Source organism: Eleginops maclovinus, chromosome 19 (genome assembly GCF_036324505.1).
Source record: "Eleginops maclovinus isolate JMC-PN-2008 ecotype Puerto Natales chromosome 19, JC_Emac_rtc_rv5, whole genome shotgun sequence".
NCBI lineage: Eukaryota > Metazoa > Chordata > Actinopteri > Perciformes > Eleginopidae > Eleginops > Eleginops maclovinus.
In genome coordinates, this window is record NC_086367.1 from 18,625,759 (window position 1) to 18,652,257 (window position 26,499).

The 26,499-nt window shown below is 43.4% G+C and overlaps 2 protein-coding genes across 5 annotated transcripts in view; both read left to right on the forward strand.

The window, feature by feature from the left end:
• Positions 1 to 2,025: 2,025 nt before the first annotated feature.
• On the forward strand, positions 2,026 to 15,432 carry LOC134881234 (polypyrimidine tract-binding protein 1-like). Of its 4 annotated transcripts, none has more exons than XM_063908415.1 (16): positions 2,026 to 2,098; positions 2,869 to 2,922; positions 3,120 to 3,150; positions 6,742 to 6,802; positions 6,954 to 7,126; positions 7,532 to 7,678; positions 7,848 to 8,018; positions 8,313 to 8,423; positions 8,600 to 8,780; positions 9,009 to 9,086; positions 9,230 to 9,387; positions 10,773 to 10,806; positions 11,812 to 11,904; positions 12,036 to 12,252; positions 12,545 to 12,622; positions 12,842 to 15,432. In XM_063908415.1, exons 1-16 carry the CDS (start codon positions 2,091 to 2,093, stop codon positions 12,972 to 12,974), a joined length of 1,728 nt encoding a protein of 575 aa, XP_063764485.1. In that variant the 5' UTR covers positions 2,026 to 2,090; the 3' UTR covers positions 12,975 to 15,432. The 4 variants fall into 4 exon arrangements, with proteins under 4 accessions (XP_063764485.1, XP_063764486.1, XP_063764487.1 ...); XM_063908416.1 differs by having other exon boundaries at positions 9,018 to 9,086; XM_063908417.1 differs by lacking the exon at positions 2,026 to 2,098 and adding an exon at positions 2,586 to 2,638.
• Positions 15,433 to 19,496: 4,064 nt separating this feature from the next.
• efna2a (ephrin-A2a) overlaps positions 19,497 to 26,499 on the forward strand; it is a 71,034-nt gene continuing 64,031 nt past the window's right edge. Inside the window, exon 1 of the mRNA XM_063908207.1 lies at positions 19,497 to 20,554. Coding sequence (XP_063764277.1) covers positions 20,412 to 20,554 — 143 coding nt within the window. The 5' untranslated portion in view covers positions 19,497 to 20,411. The remainder of the gene's footprint in view (positions 20,555 to 26,499) is intronic.

A 26,499-nucleotide genomic window follows, 5' to 3' on the forward strand; every position in this document is an offset into this window, starting at 1 on the left:
GAGCATACATGAGATTTCAGCATCATTAAACAGAGATATGGCAAAAGGCAGCTGTATTCTGGAGAGTGCAATACCCAGAGCGTGCCACTAGAGGGCCCACATCTACTGTTTTGGGAGTTAATCCTGTTAGAATATTGTCAAATACAGACCTACTGTGAAAAAAGGAGACAAAGGCACAGGTTCATTTAAACATGGCATTCATCAAATGGAGGTCAGTATGCACTATTCAGCAAAACAAATAATTATATTACTTCATGCTGCAGCATTTATGCCTCAGTTTAAATGTCAGTTAAAAGATGAGCCCAGTATGAATGGGGCACATTCAGTCTGTAGACACATTTTCTATGATGAGACACATTTTACCATTAAATAGAAGCAGCAGAAGTGTTCCACATCACGAGACAGAGAATATATTGTGTGCTGTTTTTAGGTCACACCACTGACGGTGGTTTTCCACACTCAACTACACACAAACACGGAATAAAAACATATCTGTCATAGATTTAACCAGAAGAATATACGAATATACGTTTTTTAAGGGAAATAAGAAAAGGGAGGGAATTTCAATTGAAAGAAAAAGTCTTTACACAGAAGTTTTCACAACCGGTCCTGTGAAATGTTATTGTTATTGTAACAGAAACCAGTAATTACCTTTGTTAATTGTAATCCTATACAACCCCCGGTATGAGACCCAAATGAGATCACCAACTGTGACACTTAACACTTTGATGACTGCTATTTTAAGCCACTTGTGTTGCTGTTCTCCACTTCATATTTTAAGACACCATGATAACATTAAGTTATTTCACCTTATTTCCCATAACAATAATATAAAACAGTGGTTTTTACAGCTGCATTAAATATGTTTTTTAAGGATTTTTCCCGTGTTTTTTGTATAAAGCTCATCCAAAGTGCAGGTAGCCTACAGTAAATGAATCCTACTTGTGCAGAGCTACTTTGTGTGATGATACCAGTTCATTTGTTTTCTGTAACACTTGTTCAGTTTAATGTCGTGTATTATGCACATACCTCTCTTGGGTGTGTAATTGAGCTGTATGTCCTACCTTTGAACTGGTTATGTCGGCAACCTATTTATGGCTCTACACTGCCTTTGCCTAGTATTTTTAGTGTTGACTTTATTGTCACACCAGAGCTGTTACCTTTTGCAATTTTTAGCCAAATCCCACGTTGTTTGCATGATATTTTGCTGAGTCGAAACTTGGCCCCACAGTATCGGAGCAATTACCCCTCTGATTGTGTTGTGCCCCATCAAAACTAAAGGTGTTGTTCACACATTACATTGAGAGGTAAAAACCACAGCATCTGAATACTTCAATCTGTAAATGTCAAAAGGTCCAAAGAGTGGTGGTCCTGGATTCAGAATAATCCCATCACGTTTTGAATAGTGTGGAAGGTGAACCTAGTCTGCAGATATTCCACCTGGAATCTCCCAATTCTTTGTGAATCATCTCATATTAACAGAGGCGAAAATAATTAAACTAATTAACCTGTTTTTATTATTGATATAATATTTGGAAGGCTGAATTGTTAAATAAAGTAACATCTCGAGTGAACCCAATGAATAGCTAGCACATGAGATGTAAAGGCATACTTCTTCCACATACTCTTTTAAACACTGGTGTTGAAGATAACTCATTTAAATATGCCACTGAAAAGACTTCCTTGGTGTTTATCTTTGAAAGTAATCGTACGATATAATGAAAGCCAATATATTTAACTGCGACTTGTTTGGTCTTTAAGAAAATAATGTGGAATGCATTTCCTGTTTAACAATAAGGCGATGACTCAAAGTACTGCTTTTATTTTCATGACATACAACTCAGACAAAAGCTAACCACACTTGATATGATGAGCTGGAAATTTGCCGCGGCCTTTATATTGCCACAAAAATGATAGCCGTCTTGTCCAATGGCTGATCAAGTAAGCAGTTTGTCCCCGCCCCTTTTTTTGCTCTTGAAAGTGCCTGGACTAATCAGCGCTCTCCTCGGTGTGTTCAGCCATTTTGTAAGAAAATCAAGCAAGTCTGCCGCCCTACCTTCGCTTCAGACCTGCAGTTTTTTTCTTGTGCAATGGACGGGTAAGTAGAAAAAGAACCACACTTAAGACTTAATTTATACAATATTAACCTCTCGCTGTGTACAAGACTTTAATATTACAGTTGCTTGATTAAAGTGTTCGCTCCCGATGGCTGTTTCACTCAACCGTTAGACCGGGAAAGTTTTGAAACTGTTTTTTTCCATCAAAACATGCAACAGTTAGCAGCAGAGGATGCTAACTAGCTAGCCATGGCTAACAACGGTAGTTAGGGGAACGATTTGTACGGACTTTGTTTTATAGTTGTGTGTAAACAGACTAACACACAACTTATTGAGAGTTGTGATTTGCAAACACTCTTGTTATGCTAGGGAGATACTGACGGTGCTATTTTCTTTGCTAACGCAGACGGTATGTGAACATTAGCTAACTACCTTGGTAACTTGGTTTCACGGGAGATTGAGCGCTAGCTAAAGCAACGTGTCTCATTTCCGCATTCATTTGTCTGCGGAGTGCCAGGGCCATGTTGAAGATGTCTGGCCTGAACATTTCCCGTTGATTGAATCAAGAGACTTCTATACTGGTTTGTTTAAACAAGGGTAGGATACACAATGGCGATTTGTTGTTTCAGTCAACCCTTTTTGATCATCTGAATTCGACAGTTTAAAGGGACGAATCAGTGTATAGTGAACGTTGCACAGAACTTGCGCAACAATACGTTTGACGTTCATGTTGTATTCTTTAGATTGTATGTGTTATTACTCGTTTCAATGCTAACTGTTTACTGTGTTATGTTTCCCAAACCTCCTACAGCCGCATAGACGCTGAATTGTACCCCCTGGGAACCGGCTACGTCCCTGAACTTGAGTAAGTATTTTGTTTAAATTTGCACGTCTGCCTTTTTTATTATCCGTAATCCTTCCTGAATTTATAGTTTAGTAAACCTAGGAGAAAGTGAATGTTCTTGTAGTTGATCCGCATTATGTCATACAGAAAATAATAAATGCATTTCCATGGTCGTTGTTTTTTCTGGTATTAATGATCAACTTCCCTCTCTTTCACAGAAGTGTCCATGACATATCAGTTGGCACAAAGGTAGGCATTCTTTTTTTATCATCTTCTCTTTGCAGCACTGCCTTTTTTCACTACATGGTTAGACCACATAATTAAGGCCACAGGTTAAATGTGTGTGTGTAATTGGCATGATGGTTATAATATTTAGCATTTGTGTGTTGTCGTTGGAATAACCCTGCTGGATAATTACTTTTATAGTTGTGTTTATCATTTTGTGGAAATGGTAAAACGTCTGCACCTAGGACTTCAGATGCAAAGTCTTCAAGTTTGCAAGACCTTCCTCTATAATTATAGAACTGCAGTCCAAAGCCATTTCTCATGTGAAATGAGTTTCAGTTGCAGACCCATCTTTTTTTTTTTAAAGGAAACATTGATAATGTATAACAGTCAGCAGATTACGTTAACAGCATCTCTTAAGGCTGTGGACTAAGAAAATGTGATCATTTGGTTAAAATGGATTATTTGAGTTGGGGTTTTATCCTTTCCTGTCCTGTTTCTGCTGCATTGTGTGGCTGAAGGGAAATGCAACTTCCTGTTGTTTATTTTGTGTGTTCCTTAATAGCATGTTGGCCTAACTGGAATGTTAACAAAAGCAGCTGAATCCAGCTCTGGTGCGTATTCAGCCATGTTACTGGAACACCTAAACCAACCCAGTAAAACAAATCAGAACATTATCCAAAGTGAAATCTTTGTGCAATGACATTTTTTTCCCAGTTTGGGATTAATAAAGTATTTCTGATTAATCTGTTACCATTTCAGTCATGAGGTAGCTGTTGTATGCTAATGTAACTCTCATAGCAGCCCTTCTTTATAGCTTGTGTCTGCAAACTTGTTGAAGTGGGAGCACATTTGTTGTTTGCTGCTTGCGTACCCAATAAAAATGCCTGCCTGAGTAGTAATCCTTGGTAACGGGCCCCCGGGCAGCTATGTGTAGGAGGAGTAATTGTACTCACGGCTGTAACCATCAAGCCTCAACTGTCCTCACCCTCTCGGGCAAAGGTCTTAACACTGTTTGAACAAGCTCTCTGATACACACGCCCGTAACAGGGACACACCCCACCCCCTCTATTCACCTCAATAAGGCCCTGTTGTTTTTCAACATGCTAACAATGCACAATATAAAGGCTGCTGATCGGTACTCAAGATTGGATTCCTTTTGTGATTCTTTCTCTAACTTTTCCTGTTTTTGGGAATTTTTGTGGTAATGAGGATGCTGGGTTATGGAGCGCTGCCTCGCTGGAATCTGTAATTATTCCGTCTGGGCAGAGTGTCTGGCATTCCGCGGTCACATTCCAATCTCCCCCCTCCAGCCCCCTGGTGAGGCACAGCTAACCCCCCCCCCCCCCCCCCCAAGGGCAAAGGCTGATCACAGTGAGCAAACATGTCTGTACCTGTGCTCCTCACCTTTGTGCTTTTCCCAAGAGATTACCACCAACCAACCCCCCCCAGCAGAGTACAAAGTGAGGCTGCTTGCAGGCGCCAGCACAACTTCAAATGAAGTCAGATTTAGCTTTCTTACAAAATCCTAATGGTTTTTTTTTCTCATCTTTTGATGCAATGTAATCCAGTTGTGAAGTGATGTATGGAGCAGCTATATTGCCCCCAGTCCATGTTTCTTAAAAAAAAGAAAAAGTGAAGTTCAAGGTAGGCCACTGCTATCATCAGTGAGAGGAAGAGTTTCATCATGCGGGCCAGTAATGTGTCACCGCCTCCCGAAGGTTGCTATTATATTGTCAGAACAAACAAAGGATGTGAGCAAGTCGATACACATTCAGTGAGTTTTGCAGGAAATATGGGTTCGGCACTATGTTGCAGTCAAAGTAACAACCCTTTTATATGCTCTGTTACATCGACTTTGTATCTTAGTTATGTGCTACTTTGCTATCTCTGCAACACCCACTCCCAAGGCTATAGGTATATTCTTCAGTCATTTTTTTTTTAAACAAAAGGCTCCTTTGTGTGGGACTTGATGTTCCTGCTCTGTACTATAGGCTGCCATAGCTCTGTGCTTATTTTAAAAATGAGGAAGTAGGAGGAGAGAGAAAGAGTCCTGCCATGGAACAGTTACCATCAGTCCCCGGGAGGAAGTTGAGTAAAAAGCCTGGAAGCAAGCCTCTACTCAGTGCTCTTCCTGTTTGGAGTCAGTCTGCTGACTGATAATGTGACTCTGCCCACCCACAAATGCCGAGTCAGGAGGGAGCCACTTCCTTGACATTCATCAAGTTAAAATGTTGTTTTTACTTTTCCTTCCCACCAACTAGAACACACTGTTTTTCTTTAACCATTAATTGTGAGTGTAAAAAGGGAACTGAAATGTTGCGTTTTTCTGTTTTCTCTTGACTTCTATTGGAATAACTCAGAGTTTATTTGGCACCCAAGTTGCCTTAGCCTAGAAACTATCTGCCATGTATACATTCCATTTATATAAAGATTTGAACATTTGCCAAACCAGGAGGCCCCTGATCCTGAAGCCGGAGTGAAAAGGCAAAGGAATGTCTCTTGTTGCTCTAAGGCCATGAATTGAGATAGCAGACACTGTTTGCGTGGGCCTCAGAGTGAGAGTGACCGCCTCGACCAAACCATCTGGAAGTCAAAGGGCAGTTTATGTTACAGCTTACAGTGGTTTGCTCTAATGGTAACCGAGTTGGTGCGCTAAGTTCGGCCCCTTCACAGGGTTTAGAAGGCACAACCAAATGTTCCCTCTCAGATCACCTTAATCCTTCCTTTTTATGAGAAGTCTTGCATTCTGACTAAAACCCCCCCCTGCCAAGCATATTTAAAGACTAAGATTCACAAGGTATGCTAGCAAGACTGCTTGTTGTTAAAGCGCTCCGGGGCTCTTCAACTCCCAGAGAGTCCTTGGGGCTCCATATGTGTGTGCGCTGCCGTGTAACAATGCCCCTAGTCTCAGCCGGAACAGGACCTTCATTGTAGTGTTGTTGAGCTTAGGCTGCTGAGCCACTTCTTGTGACTGGTATACTTCATCTCACACAACCACAAACTCACACACCATGAGAACAGCCCTGCAACAGCATTTTATATCTACTACAGAGAGGGAGAGAGGACAGAAGAGGCTGTTTCTGCAGACAGTGAGCCAGTGTGGGCACAGAGTATTCCCATCTTCTCTTCCCATCCAGAGGGCTTTGTGTGTTATCCTTCCTCCTCATACTGAATCATTGGAAGATGGATGCACTGAGCTGCTGTCAAGCTAAGGTGGATCTGCTGCCGTGTGCACTTTCAGCTGAATAGTGGCTGTTCCTCCGTGAGTGTGACTGGTGTTACAACATGATGATTTTGCACATTGCCCCAAGTCACACTATAATGACCCTATCTGTGGCTACGGTTAGGAACTGGGATTGAGTTGTGATGGTAAGACATGATTATGATGAGAAGTCAAATATCCCTGCTGACCAGCTGGGTCATCTCATTCTTCCCGGGGGGAAGGTGGAGCTCTTTTCAAGCGTGTTTGCACAGTCCTCGTTTGGTTATCAGATTACTTCCTGCTTGATCACACAATTGCTGGGTAACATGAGAGCCGTGCTCTCCACCTGCTATGCTGCGCCCTCATTGGTGAATGCACTGAAGTGAACCATTGTTTCTGTCTCTCTGCAGAGGGGATCCGACGAACTCTTTTCTTCCTGCATATCCACTGGGCCCTATATCATGAACTCAGGTAGGGGGGTTGCCATGGAGGAGTGAATCCTTTTTTTATTGAAGTGCTTGTCGTTGTTTGTGTTGCCATGACGATCAATCCATTATTCAAGACGAACCAGAGGCTTCTGTTCCCTCCCTGATTGTATCTGCGTCTGTTTTCCCTCTCGCAGCCAATGGCAACGACAGCAAAAAATTCAAAGGTGACGTGCGCAGTCCCGGTGTTCCGTCACGAGTGGTCCATGTACGCAAGCTGCCCAACGACATAAATGAAGCAGAAGTTATCGGGCTGGGGCTGCCCTTTGGGAAGGTCACCAACCTGCTGATGCTGAAAGGGAAGAACCAGGTAAGGACTGATCCATGCAGCGCCGCTCACCAGACCTGATGACTCCTGGTTGCATCACTTTCGGCCTGGGAGATCTCTAGCCTTCTGCCCTGAAGAATTAAGACGATGCCCTTTTGTCACATACTCAAAATAGGGTGAAAATTGGGAAGAAGTCCCTTTTCCTCATTAACTCCTGATTACCTGCATTTCTATATCAAAACCAATAAAGATATAAGAATTGTTGCTTAAAGTATAGAAACTGTGAAGGCCAGCAAACATTTTCATAATTAGTTTTAAAACAGACCCACTAAATTATTAGTTGCGCTTATTAAACATTGCCAAAGAGGGGCCCCTTTTTTTTTCTTCCTTTTTTAACAAATTGATGGAAAAATCATATTAAAGATGTTCCTCTCTCCTCCCCCACAGGCATTCTTGGAAATGAACAGCGAGGAGTGTGCACAGACGATGGTGAGCTACTACTCCTCTGTCACCCCCGTCATCAGAAACCACCCCATCTACATGCAATACTCGACCCACAAGGAGCTCAAGACGGACAACTCCCCCAACCAAGTGGTGAGGGTTTGCACTCACACACTTACCTTGCTTTTTATGTGGACATTGTGTATCTTAGGTTTAATTCCTGGTAGTCATTGCTGGAAAAAGTTATGAAATTGGCATAATTGCTTATCACTGCATCATTTTGTCCGTTCTTGCTAAGAGGTTCCTCTTCTTCCCCTCGTAGCGTGCCCAGGCAGCTCTGCAGGCGGTCAATGCGCTGCATGGAGGCGGGATGGGAAGCATGGCCATCCCCGCTGATCCTGCTGCCATGGGAGGAGCAGGCTCCCAAAGCCCTGTGCTGAGAGTCATCGTGGAAAACCTCTTCTACCCCGTCACCCTGGATGTGCTGCACCAGGTACGGGCCGTTCTTCTTGTTTGTTTGTATTGTTTTTTTTTATGGGCTTGCCAGTACCCTTTGTGCAGCTGTAGTTGTATTTGCCTTTTGATGTTACTGATAAGTGTTTCTCTACGGCTGACATTTAGTACCTTGTCATGAAAGTGCATTACAAATATGGTGGAGCTGAATAAACATGTTTGGCGGTGGGACGCAGATGTTCAGATGTTTTCCATTAATCTTTCAGACCGTAATGTCTTACTGAAATGTGAGTGTTGTGATGTCATCTCTAATCTGGCTGCCTTCCCCCTTCAGATTTTCTCTAAGTTCGGCACAGTGCTGAAGATCATCACTTTCACCAAGAACAACCAGTTCCAGGCTCTGATCCAGTATGCTGATGGCCTGACGGCTCAGCACTCCAAACTGGTAAGACCGGTTTTAAAATCTGCTCCGTCTTGATGTTCCCCTCCAACAACGTTAACACCACTTGTGCAGTAGTGTTGACTCTGCATTTTAAACATTGTGGGACCATTTGAAAAGAAACGGTGTTAAAATCACCAGAGTAAAGCTATCATGCATCTAATGCCCCGTGTCTGTCTCAGTCTCTGGACGGACAGAACATCTACAACGCCTGCTGTACCCTCAGAATCAGCTTCTCCAAGCTCACCAGCCTCAACGTCAAGTACAACAACGACAAGAGCCGAGATTACACCAGACCGGACCTCCCCACTGCAGACTCACAGCCCTCCCTCGACCACCAGACCATGGCAGCCGCTGCATTTGGTAGGATTGGGACACCATTCAAATATGTTGTTTGGTTATAAATTGTCTTGCATATACACATCGTCTCTTTGAATCAACAGTTCTAGCTTCTGCTGCTCCATAAAAAAAGAATATGCATTTAAAGAACTTTGCAAACATTTTCTGACTTGACTAGAGGATTGACCCATATTGCAAGTGCACTTTTGACGGAGAGGGTTTTGTTTTGCTTTTTGTTGCATCTCTTCCCAGCTGCTCCAGGTCTGATCTCAGCTTCTCCTTATGGCGGTGCTCATGCCTTCCCCCCAGCCTTTGCCATCCAGCAGTCAGGTCAGTACACAAACATGTTTTTAGCTGTGGCTCCTCTCTTAACACCTATCTGCCACTCACCGTATATATTTTCCCTTCATATACTCCCATGTGTTTATATCCTCTCCAGATCCCTTCACTAATTGATCTTTTGTTCCTCTCAGGTCTGTCGATGCCTGGTATGCCCGGTGCCCTGGCCTCTCTGGGTATGGGCCATGGTGGCATGGCGGCTGCTGCAGCAGCTGCTAACAGGCTGGGCCTGTCAGGGCTCACTGCCTCTGGGGGCCACAATGTCTTGTTGGTCAGCAACCTGAACCCTGAGGTCAGTACACTCACTGGGCGTTAACAGCCTCACATCATGCCTCTGTCAAAGCTGCTGAGAAACACACAAATGTTACTGTGCCACTTGTTTACACTACGGGTTCGTGGACCTGGATCTATTTGCACAAGAGCTCCAGTGTTCCCACACACACACACACACACACACACACACACACACACACACACACACACACACACACACACACACACACACACATACACACGTATTTCCCACCACTACATGCGATCTGACCAATGGTTTTAATTTAAAAGGGGTTCATGGAGTCCAAGCCGCTTCTCTTTCAGGACCTCTTTGTGTTTGACCAAACCTGCTGCGTTTCTGCCACTTTGCTCACTGTGAATTTTAAGTTTATTCAAAACACTAACTTCTTTTTTTTTTTTAAACTTACCATTTCATATCTTCATTTTTGTCCCATTAGTTGAAATCATTCTTGAGTTGTTGGAGAGACAATATTACTTTTTATATTTGTATTTGTCCATGATTTAGGTCATTATTTAGGGTGTATAAGTAGTCTGTCCCACTCTTTCCATTATCTGTAGTCATGCAGACATTACATTAAGCATTGTTAACTTTAAGATCCGCTTCAAGTCTTTAAGGTTTATTCAAACTCGCATTCAGATTTGTTTTATGGAATATTAAATTAGAACAAACGTAGCCTGTAATTAAAAGTAAATATTGTCTCTGCCTTTTTCTGTATTTCATTGTTAATCTTTTTTTCTCTTCTTTTTCTCCTAGTGTTCCCATAGTGACAGTGCATTTTAATTTAGCCAGTTCTACTGTCTGAAGCACTACATTTCTTTGTGTATACTGACCTTGTTTTTTACTTCCTTTTTTCTCTCTCTTCTTTCTGTCCCCCTCTCCCCCCCTTTGTTTTAAAACCCCCCTCACATCAACTCTTGCCAACTGACTGCACGCCCCACCACCAATTGTTCCCTCTCTCCTCCTCCTCCCCCCCCCCCCTCCCCCTCTGTAACCACTACAACCACTCCTCCTTCCACCCACCCAACCCTCTTCCTCCCCAATTTGGACACCCCCCACAAAATGAAAACATAAAAACAACAACATTGGCACATTTTACCATCCACTGTCCCTCCTCCATCTTCTCTCTTTCCTCCACCCCATCCTACCCCCCTCATGCTCTATGAACCCTCCTCCCCTCTTCATTCTCGTCGTCCCTCATGCCTCTCCTTCCTCCATGGTACTGTGGCCTTCCTGTGGACCTCGCTGCCTGTGGCCTGCGGACATGTCCTGACTCCACTCCACTGTCCTCCACTCCGCTCCGTCTCTTTTCCCCTGTCCCCTGTTCCCTGTTCCCTATCCCCCTTTGGCCCCCTGCCCCGCTGCTCCCCCTGCTGTCTCTAAAGAGCGTTACGCCACACTGCCTCTTTATTCTTTTCGGTACGTTATCATCCTTTCATCTCCTTTTTTTTATTACTACTGTTACCCGGCAAGGTGGGCATGTCTTGTCTCATGTTGGCTTTGTTTTTATCTTAACCACTGATGGCTCGACATCAGGCTACGGGGGTTATGAAGGGTGGGCGTGTCTGTTTTTGTTTTGGGGGTTTTGTATGAGCTGTTTTGGTTGTTGTGGGTTTGTGTGAGGAAGGTGAGACCACCATACAAAGCGGCAGCATTTCATTTAGTTTTTAACAGCAGTGGGTTTCTGTCCATGGGCTACATATTCATCTTCAAAGAGCGCAGCCCCTCAATGGAAATATTGCCTCGCTAAATATAAATATGGGGATCATTTTGTTCCGGAATTAATTCTAAAGCATCAGCCTCGGGAAAAGGATAAAAGCCAACACTTTATTTGGTTCTGCACGGTCCAATTTTAAGCCATGAAAACTGGGCACATGTTATTTTTGTTGGTTCATTCCTCGGCAACAGAACATACACAGATGAAATGCTGCCGCTTCCTTAGTGATTGTGAGTTGACATATCCCTCAGATGATGTCACCATATTACTCCTTTGCAGTTTGTTACCCTGCTGTAGGTATGTGCATGTTTAGCTTATTCCTGCATGGTTCTCTTGGGCCCTCAGCTTAGTCAAGGAATCACCCTTTTCACTGTAGAGCAATCAAACCAATCAGAAACACTCGTACTACTCTTTGATTTATGCCATCAAATCACTACCTCTCCCTTCTGAAGCGTAGGCATTTAGCCCTCAGCATCTGTAATTGTGATGTCAGAGGGCTGATGTATGATTAGTTCTATGGATCCATGCAGGATTGAACAATTAGTAGAACAGCCGTACAGTTACCTCTTAATCAAACGGTGTTGAGTAGCACTATGAATATTACCGTCCCTGATGTGATGATTTTGTTGCTGTGATTGGTTGCATAGCTGCTGCTAAGACTGTTCTTGCTTTACCTTGTTTCGTGACCCCTTCCTCTTCCTCCCCAGGTGTGTACGGCGATGTGATGCGAGTGAAGATCCTGTTTAATAAAAAGGAGAATGCTCTGATCCAGATGTCTGATAGCACACAGGCTCAGCTAGGTAGCTACTACATTTGATTTCTTTTGAAGTTTCATTTTGTTTGGTTACCCCCTCACATCATCCTATCCAGTGGGTCGGACAGAAAGTAGGTTTATATGAGAAGAGGTATTAACAGTCTGATTGTTTCGCAGCTATGAGCCACCTGAATGGCCAGCGCCTTCACGGCAGGGCCATGCGTGTGACTTCCTCCAAACACACCACGGTGCAGCTGCCCCGAGAGGGCCACGAGGACCAGGGCCTGACGAAGGACTACAGCAACTCACCGCTGCACCGCTTCAAGAAGCCCGGCTCCAAGAATTACTCCAACATCTTCCCACCCTCGGCAACACTCCACCTCTCCAACATACCGTGAGTGCCTCCATTCTAATTCCTGCTCCCTCCCCAGCAGCTTTTGTACTGTAAGCTTTTTCCCTTTGTAGTCCTGACTCATTTTGATCTATATATAGCGCTTGATTCAGTAGTTGGGACGGTGTTTATCTAAATCATGCTACTCTAGAGGTGCACTTTTAGATTTTAATCAGGCCTCCTGTGTCGTTTCAGAATGCCAGGGAATAAACATGAAAATGCAAATAAGTAGAGGGAGTGTAAACCTCCATAAATGCTCTATGTTAATTCTTTGTTTCCCCCTCTTCGCCTTTAGACCTTCCGTGGTGGAGGATGACCTCAAGAGGCTTTTCGCCAGCTCAGGATCCACAGTCAAGGCCTTCAAGTTCTTTCAGTAAGTCTCAGCCCAGTCACTGAGAGTTGTGAGGTACCTTTGGGGGTTTGAAAGCTTGTCCTTTTCTCTATCTATTGTTTAGTCTGAGTAAGAAGTCTTTAGAGAAAATAACATAACATAGCAAACTGCAAACAACCCTCCAATAGTCTGACACTTTCAGAACACACAGTTCCCCTCTCTTTCTTTATAACAACACTTTGTCTCTCCCCTATTTTACAGAAAGGACCGCAAGATGGCCCTGATCCAGATGGGCTCAGTGGAGGAGGCAATCGAGTCCCTCATCGAGTTCCACAACCACGACCTAGGAGAGAACCACCACCTCAGAGTGTCCTTCTCAAAGTCCACCATCTGAGTGCCTTTCCTTCCTCCCTCCAGGTCTATTGCCACCTGAACGCTACTTTGATCAAGGTAGCTTTCAGTGGAAATGGGCACTGTTACATATGGATGGCTGTGGTTCATTGCAGAACGTTGCTCCCTTTACCTTCCTTAATCATTCCCAGTCCTTTAAAGGTTTGGGAATCACATTTGATTCAATGTGCTTATTGATTCCGATTCCTGGCTCCAATTTCCACCAAAATATGTAGAAAAACAAGGTGCATTATTTCTCATTTTGGTTAAAAGTGTCATAAAATACACTGCATTGTCAATTAGAACTTGACAAACTGCACAAGTGGTGTGTGTATGAACCAAATCATTATTTGCTCCTTGATAAGGTTTTAAGTTTGAGAGGGGCCGCATTCTGCAGTGAACCACGGTCTCATATTGGAGGTAAAGTAGGGGCAGCTGATGAACTGTCACTTTAGACCAAATCGTAAATAAAGACACCCTCCACCACAGATGCTCATGTGGACGAATCCTGTCCGCACCAGACACACTTCAGCATTCCTTTTACTACGATAGCCGTGTGGATACATCTTTGTGTGTGTGTGTGTGTGTGCCTTTTTGAAATGCCACTTTGAACCTGTTGGCCAGTCAGAAACGGTTTGATACAAAGGATTTAGTTTTGGCTCACAGACCATTTATCTCCCAGTATCCATTTGGATTTTAGATATCTTGTTACTATCCGCCTTTTCCTTCGGGGGATCGATACCACTATCTGAAGTCATTCAATAAGCATGTCTTTTTTTTAAATATCTATCTCTACAGTCTTGTGCCTTACTTTGCCCCGACCAGATAGCCTTAAGCATCGCTCTGGATTCATTTGGGAAAGACGTGGCTCTCTTTTTCTTTTTTCATGCCTTCTGTTGTGTACCAGCATTGAACAGAGGAGGGGAAGTGGCTCATTCAATCAACAAGTGTTTATCTAAACATTTGTGTGCATATATCCCCATTCTATGTGTGTAGAAGCTTTGATTGTAAGTCAGTTCGATGCCTAATGTCCTTGCTAGGTGATGTAGCTCTGTTAGGTGTGTTGTGGCAGGAGTTAGAGCTGTGTCCAGCCTTCCTGTCTTACAGTCCCCTCTCACCTCCATTTAGTCCCTCCTCAGTAGGGACACAGTGTTTGGGGCGTCATTTAACCATATTGTGTTCATGTATATGTGGACACCTATATATATATTCATTTATCTTTTCTTTTTAATGTTAGCATACATGTGTATCACTTCTAAGCTTAACTGATATGTAGTGGCTGGGTTTGATCGTTATCACAGTGCCTTGAGTTTCTTAACCCGAGGCTGAGACACTCTGCCCGGTCAGTTGACTTTGTTTACTGCTCGTTCAGGTTTATCTAATCCCTCTGCAAAGATGCCTTTTTATCCCATTTATATTCAGGTGATCCTACCTGTAAGAGGGCAGCTTCATTTGTCAACTGGGGTCCAAAAAACCCTAAACCCAGTATATATGATTTTTTTCTAGAATTCAGGATCACAGGATTCCAGGTCGGGGGAGCCCTCACCCGTCCCTGTCTGTGTCCTCCTGCGCCACAGTCAGGTTCCTATAGTGCACTTTTCCTCAACGATAGGTCCAAAATTGGCACCGTCACGCTGAAGTCTTAAACGTCGTCACATTCCTGCGTGCCTCATGCACCAGTTTCCGCAGCCTGGACCAGTATAGTTTTAGACCAGATACAGATCCTCTCTGTCTCTATTTTTGTAAAAGATTATTATGCATGGTTTAACAAAGCTTCATGTAGCTACAGGGGGTTATTGCTGATAAGGACCAAAGTATCTTTTACCCCTGCTGTGTTGTAGTGTGATTTCTAAAGGTTGTGTTTTTCTTTCACATTTCCTCAAGTTCACAAGGCTTCAGTTTCCCTCTTTCCCCATTTCTCAGATGCCTCGGTCAAATGTCACATGCATTCAGATATCTTTTGTGCATCTTCCTATACTGTATGTGTATACCTTTTTTGTTGATCGACTTTACAAAGAGCCTACTTTGGTAGAGATTGCTTTAGAACGGAGACTTTAATGAGCCACAGTCGTAGCTGTGATGTCGACGGTGTAGAAGATTATATGCCTTTTTGATTCTTTTGTTTAAAGCTTTTATTTTTCTTCTTTTTTATATGGGGGAGGGGTGGGGTTATTGTATGACGCGGGATTGATGGTTGTATATATTCATGTTTTTGTACCACAAAATCATTTGGATTATATCCACTTTACGTTCAAAACATGTATATTTTGATAAAACAATACAGACCTATTAAGCTCTTTGGAGCTGTAAAAAAAACAAACCTTTTGTAACTGAAAGACATTAAACCTATCTGAACACAGAAGTGTCTCTGTATGTGCCCTGCTCCCCCCCACACACCATTCTGTTCTTGTCTTTGCATCTTCTGCTGCCTTCAATAAATCTTTAGTTTGTTCTTTCTTTCATCTGGCCTCATTTGGTTTCTGTCTCTTCCCCTCTGTCCTGTGAATCTGCTCCGTTAACACCTCGTAACACTTTCCACATTTCCCATCCTTGTTACTACCGGTGGGTTTTTATTTTTTTTTTTAAACCTTTTACTATATTTCCAACTTTGTACTCATCCCATCTGAAACTTGACTGACAGCTCATCTGGGCTCAGCACAATCCAGCTCCAATTCCTTCATGAAGCTGCTGCGCTGATGATGGAGGGTTAATTCGATATGCAACGCTGGATACTTGCTATTCTCCATGATTTTTGAATAATCCTCCATGCTCCTGTGCTCTGCTTTGACCGTTTCAGTAGCAGGCCTGTCTGGCTCTCAGGAGACGGGCCAGGTTGCTGTGGAAACTAAGTTGCCATATCACATAAAATGAATAATTGACATTAAAAACAAACATGGCTATCAGTGCTCCATCATGTTTGGCACCAAGTTCCTCAGGGATGCGGGGGAAAACCTCAATGACAAACTGGTTATACCCCTCCTGGTCCACTAGGGGGAGGTCTTGCTCTCTGCTGCTTTCGGGCTGTTGCGCAGAGGTGACTTTACCTGCCACTCACACAAAGTCAATAGTTAGTGGCTTAATCTCGAGTGCCTCCTTGAGCTTTCTGACATACCTCTTTTTCTTCGACTTCCTTACAGAGTCGTAGACAGGATTAACCTCAGATCTCCCCTGCCTTTCGAGAGGGGGACAAATGAGAGAAGAATTGAGTCCAGCAGTGTCTGTATTTGTAGCTGAGAGGAGCTGGATGTGTTGTATAACCCCAGCTGTTTGTGGAGTCTGGTCTTAAATATAGAGTTCCACAGCCAAGGCACTTGTTTCTCTACTCATTACTTTGCATGAAAAAGCATGCTTGAAGGTCAAAGTAAAAACCCTGTCTCTACGTTTTCAACATAGCATAGAAATTTCAGTTTTAGGATGCAAAGGGAAGCTTCGTACTGAAGAGCAGATCGTTTTCTTTGACTGCTTCCCTTGGGAAACTAGAACTTTTGCCAAGATAATTTCAGGTACCTTTTTATTAAAAATGTATAAAAACTTCAGTGCATTTCAACAAGTCAGGGAACTCCACGGCAGCAACTTGACACTTTGATGCTGCTTTGATACCTCAGACCCTTGTTTACTGCCAGCGTCTTAGTATTTCAGGTCTGCACCGGGAGTCATTTAGACTCAGAAACCTCGTTGGAATATATTGAAATGCAAAGAGATTGCATAATAAGTTGGAAGGGCAACTCAAAGTAAAAATGATCCAAGCATATTTATCTGATGTTTTTGGGGTTATGAAGTACGAGGAGTCACTGGCACACAGAATGTGGTACTAGATATAATTTAAGGTCTGCTGAGACACATTTTTGAAAGCTAAAACTGGCAGGCACTGTAAGTACAACACTTATTTTCCAAAAGTTATCCGACACCAAAGGAAGTTACTGTATGTACTATAAGCTCTGTTACAACATCAAACATCCTTTTAACTAGTTCAGTGTGTCAGGCATTTCACTCTATCCCCCTTTCTCCTCTCCATTTGTTAGCCAGACCCTTGAGATGATCTGGTGTGCTGGGGTCTAATTGAAACCATGTGGGTCAGTGATCCTTCCACATCTGGCAACATTTATTTACATTAGTACTGCAGCCTCTAATCAAGCAAATACTGGCAGACATCAAGGCCACACACAAACGTAAGCCTGATGGTGACTGAAGGGGTCAACAGACTGTCCTGTATATAATTTGTGACGTGTTCAATCCCCACAAAAGCCAGTAAGTCTCTGAGAAAATTCTGGAATTCCAATGTGTGAGACTTTAAAGTTAGCTGAGACTGAATGGCTGCTTTGTTAATCAACAGCTTCGAAAGACATACTTTCATCTGTTTTATGTATTAATGTCTGGCACCGAAGATAATTCATGTGTTTACAATTTATGTCTCACTTGAGCGTAATTAAACTGCAGAGCAATCACAGTGTTAACCGGCTATAAATTCATGGATTTAACGCCTTTTAAGGAGGCTTGTATCCGTACGCTGACACTCTGACCTACATTCATTTTTAGATTTAGGATCACTTAAGAGGCCTTCATGTGTGAATATAGCCAATACTGTGGAGTCTGCACAGTTTACATGAGATTTAGACCCACTTTCAGGGTGACAGCAGAGGAGAAAAAGCATGATGGTGTATGTGGCTCCCCTTTAAAAAAGCCATCAGGAGACGATCCACCTGTTTACATATGCACGCCTCAGACAGATGTTGAATAATTCATCCACAGAGGCGGACAACATGCAGCTGTATTTGGGTTATGGGGGTGCATGGGTTCGCTCCGTGCCTGATTTCATGCAGCCCAAATCATAGGCATTACAGGCGGAGCAGGGCAAAAGTAGGACACTTTGCATAAAGGATCCAACCGAGAGGCACAATAAGATGTGAAATAAGAAGCCGCTGAAAGGTTCAGAATAATGACACGGGCCTGGTACAATCTGAAGGGGACGATTCAGTACATTTGCAGAAGTGTTTTTTTTGTTGCAGGAGTCACCATTTTTACACTTCAGAACATCCTTCAGTCTGATTGTATTCCTCTCATTTCGGTCTGCTGCCCTTTTTAAAGGATGCAAATTGACTTGTTTCAAATAATTTCTAGAATCAATTCTCATCTCGTTGGGAGTGGATTGATCCTCACTGGAGCTCATTCTGCCCAGCCTATCGACACGTGTTAGGGAGAAGATGGAGAGCTTTGTGGAAACATTGTAGTTACTGCACCTCCCTCCATCAGCGCTCAGTCTAAATACCAAAGATGGATCTGTTTTTGCAAAGGAGTCTGCTCACGCACACACTCACACACATGGCAGAGGCAGCAGGGCTCTGTCAGACAGAGCTATCTGGAGGTTTATGGCTCACAGGTTTTAGACTCTGTGCTGCCTTCGCTTGCCCTTTGGGCCTAATGGACACTGATGGAAAATGACGCCACTGTTCCAGCGATCCATCAGACGCCTTGTTTCTCCCCCTCGGTGTGCCCATCTATCAGGCAGCAGCTTTCAAACACTTAGAGAACTTTTTAGGTGCTTTATGTGTCCAGATGCCATGCATATAAACTGAATCCTGTCACACAGATGGTTGTAGTGGTGATTAATGAGCCAGGTAAACATCAGAATCAGTTTATTGCCAACAGTGGTGGAGGATGTACTCAGATAATTGACTTAAGGTAAAGTAGCAATACTACAGTGTAAAAATACTCAAGTACATTTTTTTATGCAGGGCTTTAACTATACTCGAGTAAAAGTAAAAAACTTAATGAAGTATCAAGAGTAATCGTTATGCTTGATGGTCATTCTCCAGGTTTAACTTTTTTTTTTGATGCATTTATGTGTACATGACTCATTGTTGCACTTGGTAAAAGGCTTTAGTTGAACTTACCACTGGGCTTAACCTATAATAATATTTTGGAATTAATAACCTGAATATGCAAACTAACTCTGTATGAAAAAAAAGTAATTACAGTAGTTTGTTAAAATACACAACCTCCATTTCTTACTTAAGTAGTAATTGAGTTAATGTTACATTACACCACTGATTGCCAAGTGCGTTACATAGGAATTTGCTTTGGTGTATCATGGTGCATACAGTACCACAGTTAGAAGAACCAAGTTGTGAAAAATGCAAAAATTATCATGCAAACTATTAAACAATAAAAGAAGTTGAAGTGTTAAATATGCATACAAAAAAAACCTGAAACAGTAAAAAATATGATATTAATATGGCAAATTACTCTGAAGCAGTCCAACTAATTTCCAGTTTCTCTCTGGGGAGACTATGCTACATGTATTATGTTCTTCAAGGGTCATACAAATGCAAAAAAAATGTATGTTTGATTGAGTTGCTTTGCTCTATACATACAGGTTATGTTTCACCGGGACGCAGTGAGTCAGCCAGCCTCGAGCCCCCAGAGGCAGCGCCGCTATAGACCCCGCCCGCGCAGAGAAAAGCGAGCGCGAGATGGAGAGAGGGGGCTGGTGGGGGTTACTTACACCGAATCAGGGTGCCGGTGAGCGTTGTTGCCGCCATAGGTGCAGGTTGCATTGGAGCTTGTTCGGATTAAAGCTGTGATCATCACCGGTTCCCTGCTGGCTGCGCTGCTCAGCGTGACGCACAGAAAAGTGGAGGCGCACCGACACTGGACATTGGATTAGAGCCAGAGACAGCGGAGGGATCACCAAGTTGAGATGCTGTAAGAGCTTGTGGTGGTGGTGTGTGTGTGTGTGTGTGTGTTTATGTGTCTGAGGAGGATGCTTCTGTCTCGCAGTTGTTTTTGTGTGATAAGTTTGGACTGAAAATCACGGAAAGGAGCGCGCGTTTCTATCTGGGATGTATTTCTTTGAACTGCAATAATAGAAAAGGTCAAGTGGACGCGGTTTTAAGGCTGTGGAGAGATTTCGGGTGCGAGGAGCGGAACAAAGCTCGTGATATCCTCAATCCCCAAATAAAAATGACGGCTGATTCTGTCGTCTTGTGTCTGCTGATGAGAAACAATATCGCTGCTAGAATATCAAACCTCGGATGAATTCTGGAGTGTAATTAATTGTGCGTTTTTCGGTGAAAGAAGAGGGATCTAATCCTGGTGGCGCATCTATCTCCCCGGCTGCGCGTAATGGGAGAAAAGTTTCGGACCTTGCAGAGGAGACGCACTCGCAGCATCCCGCCGACGACGCGCGTATAAATAACATGTGAATGCTGCCGATCCGTCCGCGGCACACGAAGTTTGAAAGTGAATTTCAACCATAAAGCATGACTTGAAACAGCCCCGGGGTTATCTGAACTCGCATCAAGCCAGTTAACGACCCATGATCCGCCGAAACGGTTTGTCAAAAGACGCGCAGACGGACATTTATGACCTAAAGAGGATTTTTGCAGCAGTGCAGTGAAAGCCTGATCCCAGAGAGAGTGAGACAGAGAGATTTCCCCCCTGGATGTCTATGATGTTGTGCCAGCTCGGGCAGAGGTGTGTGATGGAGGTGGTGCTGCTGACCCTCCTGTCCTGGGTGTCCGTGTGGGCAGAGGAGAAGATCATATTTGACAGACACGCTGTCTACTGGAACAGCTCCAACCCCAAGTGAGTTTTACTGTGGTGTGTGTGTGTGTGTGTGTGTGTGTGTGTGTGTGTGTGTGTGTGTGTGTGTGTGAGAGACATTGTGTATTTATGAAATAATAATTAGAAGCATGCATGCTAAGCTACTTCCATTCTTTGCCACATGCTGTCTGAACACATCACTCTTTTCCCCAATCTATTCTCTTTCTTCCTGTTTCAGCAGTGTTATGGCTGGATTTTGCAATATTGATGTCTTCTACAAATGAGCAAGAAAGACACAAATACACACACACTAGAAGCAAGTGGAAGTGTGTGTGTGTGTGTGTGTGTGTGTGTGTGTGTGTGTGTGTGTGTGTGTGTGTGTGTGTGTGTGTGTGTGTGTGTGTGTGTGTGTGTGCACGCATAAACACTAGATATGTTGTTCTAAAGCACAGGGAGCTCCTTTTGTCTCACACAATGAGGGCAGCCTGCCTCCTCTTCTTATCAATGTCTGGAGATTTCTCTCTCCCTGTCTATGTTTTTTTTCTCTCCCTCTCTCTCAGACACACACACACACACACACACACACACACACACACACACACACACACACACACACACCAGCCACTTGTGCCAGTAGGCCTAAACAAAAACGCATATTATTTTTCTGTCAATCTCATGCACTTTGCAGAAACCACATCCGTAAAACAAATAAACAAAGAGGAAAATGTAAACACACACATTTGCACAAGGTTGCATGCACACACGCAAGCGCATTAACACACGGCTGTCTTTAGCCAGGCCAACCTCATTGACATGGGGCAAAGCACACTCAGTTCGTCTGTCTAATGGTTTGTGACAACCTGGTCTCTCACTCTCTCGCTCCCCCTTTCAGCCTCTCTCTTTTTTTCTTCCTCTCTCTTACTTTCTCTTCTTCTCTCATCCTCTCTTTTTTTTGTACCCTCCCTCTCTCTACCAGGTAGATAAATAAACAGTGAAAGTGTTCCCCCCCTGCTCGCTCATGGCTGAATTAGTTCAAACTAACGGCCCTGTCTCTCTCTGCATACACACACACACACACACACACACACACACACACACACACACACACACACACACACACACACACACACACACACACACACACACACACACACACACACACACGCTGAGCAAACGGGCCTGTCTCTGACTGCATCACTTCTCCACAGAAGGCTTCTCAAATATTTAACAGGCAAGGGGGAACATTTTCTCCCTTTCTAGCTCTCTCCCTCTCTCTTTTCTGTCTTTCTCTTAGTCTCCCCTGCGCTCCTTCTCTCTCTCTCACCACGCACGCACACACACACACACACACACACACACACACACACACACACACACACACACACACACACACACACACACACACATGCACACACACCTACACATCACAGAGTAAATTTAAGCTATATGGACGGTTGCTGGGGGCGCTGTTATTCCGTCAGGGTCGTATGGAGAGGTTGAAGCAGAAAGGGGGCACATCAAAAATGCATTGCCACTAAAGCAATGAATCTAGGCTCTGGAGCACTAGCGAGGTCGGTTCCCCCTGTTAGACTCTGGCACTGTCATTGCTCATGCTGCGCCTTTTTCTACACACACACACACACACACACACACACACACACACACACACACACACACACACACACACACACACACACACACACACACACACACACACACACACACACACACACACACACACACACACACACACACACACACACGACTCAGTCCTGCTGCACTTGTGAGGACTGACAACATTCATTCCTCTACTTCAATCTAAACATAATTCTCTATCTTAACTTTGAAGATCATGGCAAGTTTTTGGGGGAAGAGAGTCGCCCACTGACCGAAAGAGATCAGAAGACAGGCGCCAAGATCTTCCCAGCAGCTCATATAAAATGAATAGGAAAATTCTGATTTATTGCAATGACAGTTTTATGTGTTACATAGAAAGTTATTGCCATGGTAGTAAGATTATAGTCCCCAAAGCTTCTTGCTTTGGTAGGTAAATGCTGTGACAATTCTAAAAACATAATTAGAAAATCGAGCCAGAAACCACCAGATAATCATACTAGTAATCAACCAATAAATAAAAGTAATTACGTTCAAAAATTGCCTCTATGGAGTACGGAAAGTCCAATACCAATACCACAAAATGACTAAATTCCAAGATAAGATTTTGATTTCAAAATGTTACCAAAGTAAAACATGCCTGTCAAACTAAAGACTAAGAGGCAAACAGTTTGTGAACAACCAGTTAAATATAACTTGTATTAAATAAGCTTTTCTAGGCATTTACTGTAAAATCATTAACTTTATTAAATTCCAAATAAACAGTTTTGTACTGTTTGAATTGTTATCAATTTAAGACTATCCCAATTGTCTGAATTTAACTGAGTTGGTTCTCTCAGATTTACCCAACTCCTGATTGGATTATTTGATCACATGTCCAAGAGAAACCAGAAAGTGTTGTGATTGAAGTGGAGGATCTAGCTTGTTCTTCAAGGTAACACCCTGTATGGTATTCAGCGATATACGATACTTTCTTTGTAGCATTAAGTTCATCGTGGTCTGCTTCCACTTTTGAAGTTGCATACTTCCTTTTATAACACATTTGATGTAGCTGAATATCTTACATATGAAGGACAGCAGCACAGATTTTTCTTTAAGCTCTTGTTTGTCCCCTATGGATGGTGATTCAGGCCCTGGTGAGTGATGAGGAGCTCAGAGGCTATGCAAGAATAATGGATTGCATCCAAACTGCTGCCATTGTCTGAGGCAGCGGAGTGACACAAACAGCTGGCAAGTTGAACAGATGTGTGTCTTAATTGATCACACAAAATCAAGCGCACCGCTGGTATTGAGCTATCAGGATGTGTTGTCTCTTTTTGTGTTCATCAAAAGTTTGCTCCAACCAAAACTTGTTGATATGGTCGTTCTCTGCAAGGTCACGAGTACTGACTTGACACCTGTAGAATTAATAATAACTCGCTGTTTTGTACTCCCACCATAAACTGTGTTAGAGCACAATGAAGAGATAGGTTAACTTTTCTGAAATAGTGACAGAAATAAAGCTGTTGGCATCAGCTTTAGTGCGGCTCTACTTTTTGTCTGACTTCGTCTCAATCCAGCTGAAACATGAATCACCTCAGAATATCAGTTGCATACCTAAAGCATAAACTTTTAAGATCAATATTTTTAATTTACAACATGGCAACACGCTACACTTTCTACTCTGAAAAGGGTTGCTTATACCCACAGAGGATTAAAACCTGGCTCCCCGTTCCCCTCAGCTTCACAGAGTGGAGTTTTACTGCTCATTTGCGTGGTTTTCCGGCCCATAGCTTTACTGTTTTGGTTCACTCTCAATGCTCTCATTAGCATCGCTTTCAGGCGCAGCCGGCAGCTGTTTTCAGCCAAAAAAAAAAGCAGTCTAAAAAATGACTGCACGCTACCTGCCCAGCACAAAACGTAAGTGTAAAGTAGCTAAAGAGCCGGATATTTCCCTCAGGAGTGGCAAGGACCAAAATCAGGAGAGTGAATTCTAGACTTACATTCTGTCTTTAGCCAGAAACTCCAAATGAGTGCTACCGTCGCTCCCCATCAAGTGATTGGTTGTTAATTAATTCACATTTAACAGTCTTTGCCGCCAGACAGTTAAGCACACATATTTGATGTAAGTATAGGATATGTTTTGCAGGTCAGTGTATTAAAATGACAGGGGTTTACTGCTATGGTTTCATTATTTGATAATACAGATCACAATATAGTCTTGTATTTAGTTATATATCCCAAATTAAATTGGGGTGAATTCAAAATCAAATCAAATCCCAAACTGTATTTATTGAAAGGCAGCACTAGCAGCAGCTGGAACATGTTTTATGTCATTTCTGCAACCAGACCCTCGAGGATTTGACACTTCTCTTTGACCATAGATGACACCGATGCTAAATATTTTCCAACACTGTTGATGTTTTTCACTGCCCTTAATATTTGTCGACTTCCTCGCTCTACTTTCCTCTCTCCTGCCACTGTGACATTAATCACCGTCCACGCTGACTTGTTTTAATAGTTTTTGTACCTGCTAATTAATTGTGTTGCCGTTTCTGTTTGAGTGCCTTGATCTCAACGAGACTAACCCAGATAAGTCAAGATAAATAAAATGAGTTTAAGATATGTTCCTACATGAGAGAGGAGGCATGCTACAAATTGGCCAAACCCTTTATATCAAGGGGCTCAGGCTCTCAGCAGGCCTATCTCTTTCAAGGTCTAGCTGGATAATAGAAAATGTATGAGATAATCCAATTCAAACAGCTCCGGCCACTTTTGGTCACGGCAGGGGAAAAGGGGGGTGGGGGGGGCAGCGCTCACACACACTGAGAGTGTTGTCCATCGCCGAGTCGTGATGAGATACGTGGTGCCGCGCAGTAACAAAGTACCAAAACGTACATTATCACAACAATACTGTAACACTAGAACAGGATCTGGAAATCTCCCAGGCCCCACATAATGGGATTAATGTCTCATGCAGGAAGGAATAGAGGAAGAATACACACATGTATTCACACACACACACACACACACACACACACACAGCAGTGGTAGTTGATGTAGGTCACAAATTTACAATCACATACAACCAGAATGGCTGCTCATTGAATACCTGTTTAGGAAGCCTACGTTTTTCTATTTACTCCCTGTCATGTGCACACCCTCACGCAAACAGTCAGTGGCAGCTAGATATGGGACACACGCACACTCTCACTCTCATTGAGTGAAAGCCCTTCCTTTTTCCTGGCACACAGGCGTGCACGTGCACACACACTGAGCCCCCTTCTGGCTTCCAGGCCCGTATTATAAAGCTCGCAGGTGAGGGGCTTTGTTCACCCCATGCAGCTAATGTGCTCAGAGCAATGGGCTCTCCTCCACACACACAAACCCTCCCACACTCACACACACATACTGGCTCAATAGTCCAGAAGGAGCACCTTATCTAATCCCATGGTTTATCCTTCAAAAGACTCTCCTTTCCTTCTCTTCTTTGTTCCTCCTCTCTCTTCATCTCTGTGTCTTTGAGGAAGTCTGTGTCAGGGAGAAACGCTGGTGGTTGACGACGCTCTCATTCTATGGGACAGAATCTATCTCCTTGGACACACACACACACACACACACACACACACACACACACACACACACACACACACACACACACACACACACACACACACACACACACACACACACACACACACACACACACACACACACACACACACACACACACACACACACACACTTCCTTAAAGGAAGAAGTGCCTTATGCACGGATCACCCACACACTTGTACATATACCGTCACACAGGAAGTTTTATATGCATGCACACATACAATCACACAAACACGCTGTCCTTGCACATAACCCCCCCCCCACACACACACACACACACACACACAATCTCTTTCTGTTGCATCCCCTGTGGCGCATGTGATACAACTAGTCACTAGCACTTCCTCGGCCCTACCACACACACACACACACACACACACACACAGAGATTTGCATCCAATTTAAATGGAGACTCGTAGTCACCCCCGCTCAGTTACTGACAGTTTGTCAGACTCAAATCTGCCCCTGGGTTGAATCCATCTTCCACCACCACTACCACCACCCACTCCACCTCTCTTTCTCTCTAGCCTTTCTTCCTCTGTCTTTGTGTCTCCCTATCAAGCTCTCATCTTCCACTCTCTCTTATCTCTTGTATCACGACTTCTCCCTCCCTCCTCCCTTTCCATGGGGATGTGCTTAGCATGTTTTTCTTCTGTAGGACCATGAACTGTATACACTGCCTTGGGCAACCACTCTCTGTATGTATACACTTAAAGCTGCTGCACATAGGTCACATGTTCTCGTTATGACCTACATGATTGGACAGTGTAGGTGTTTG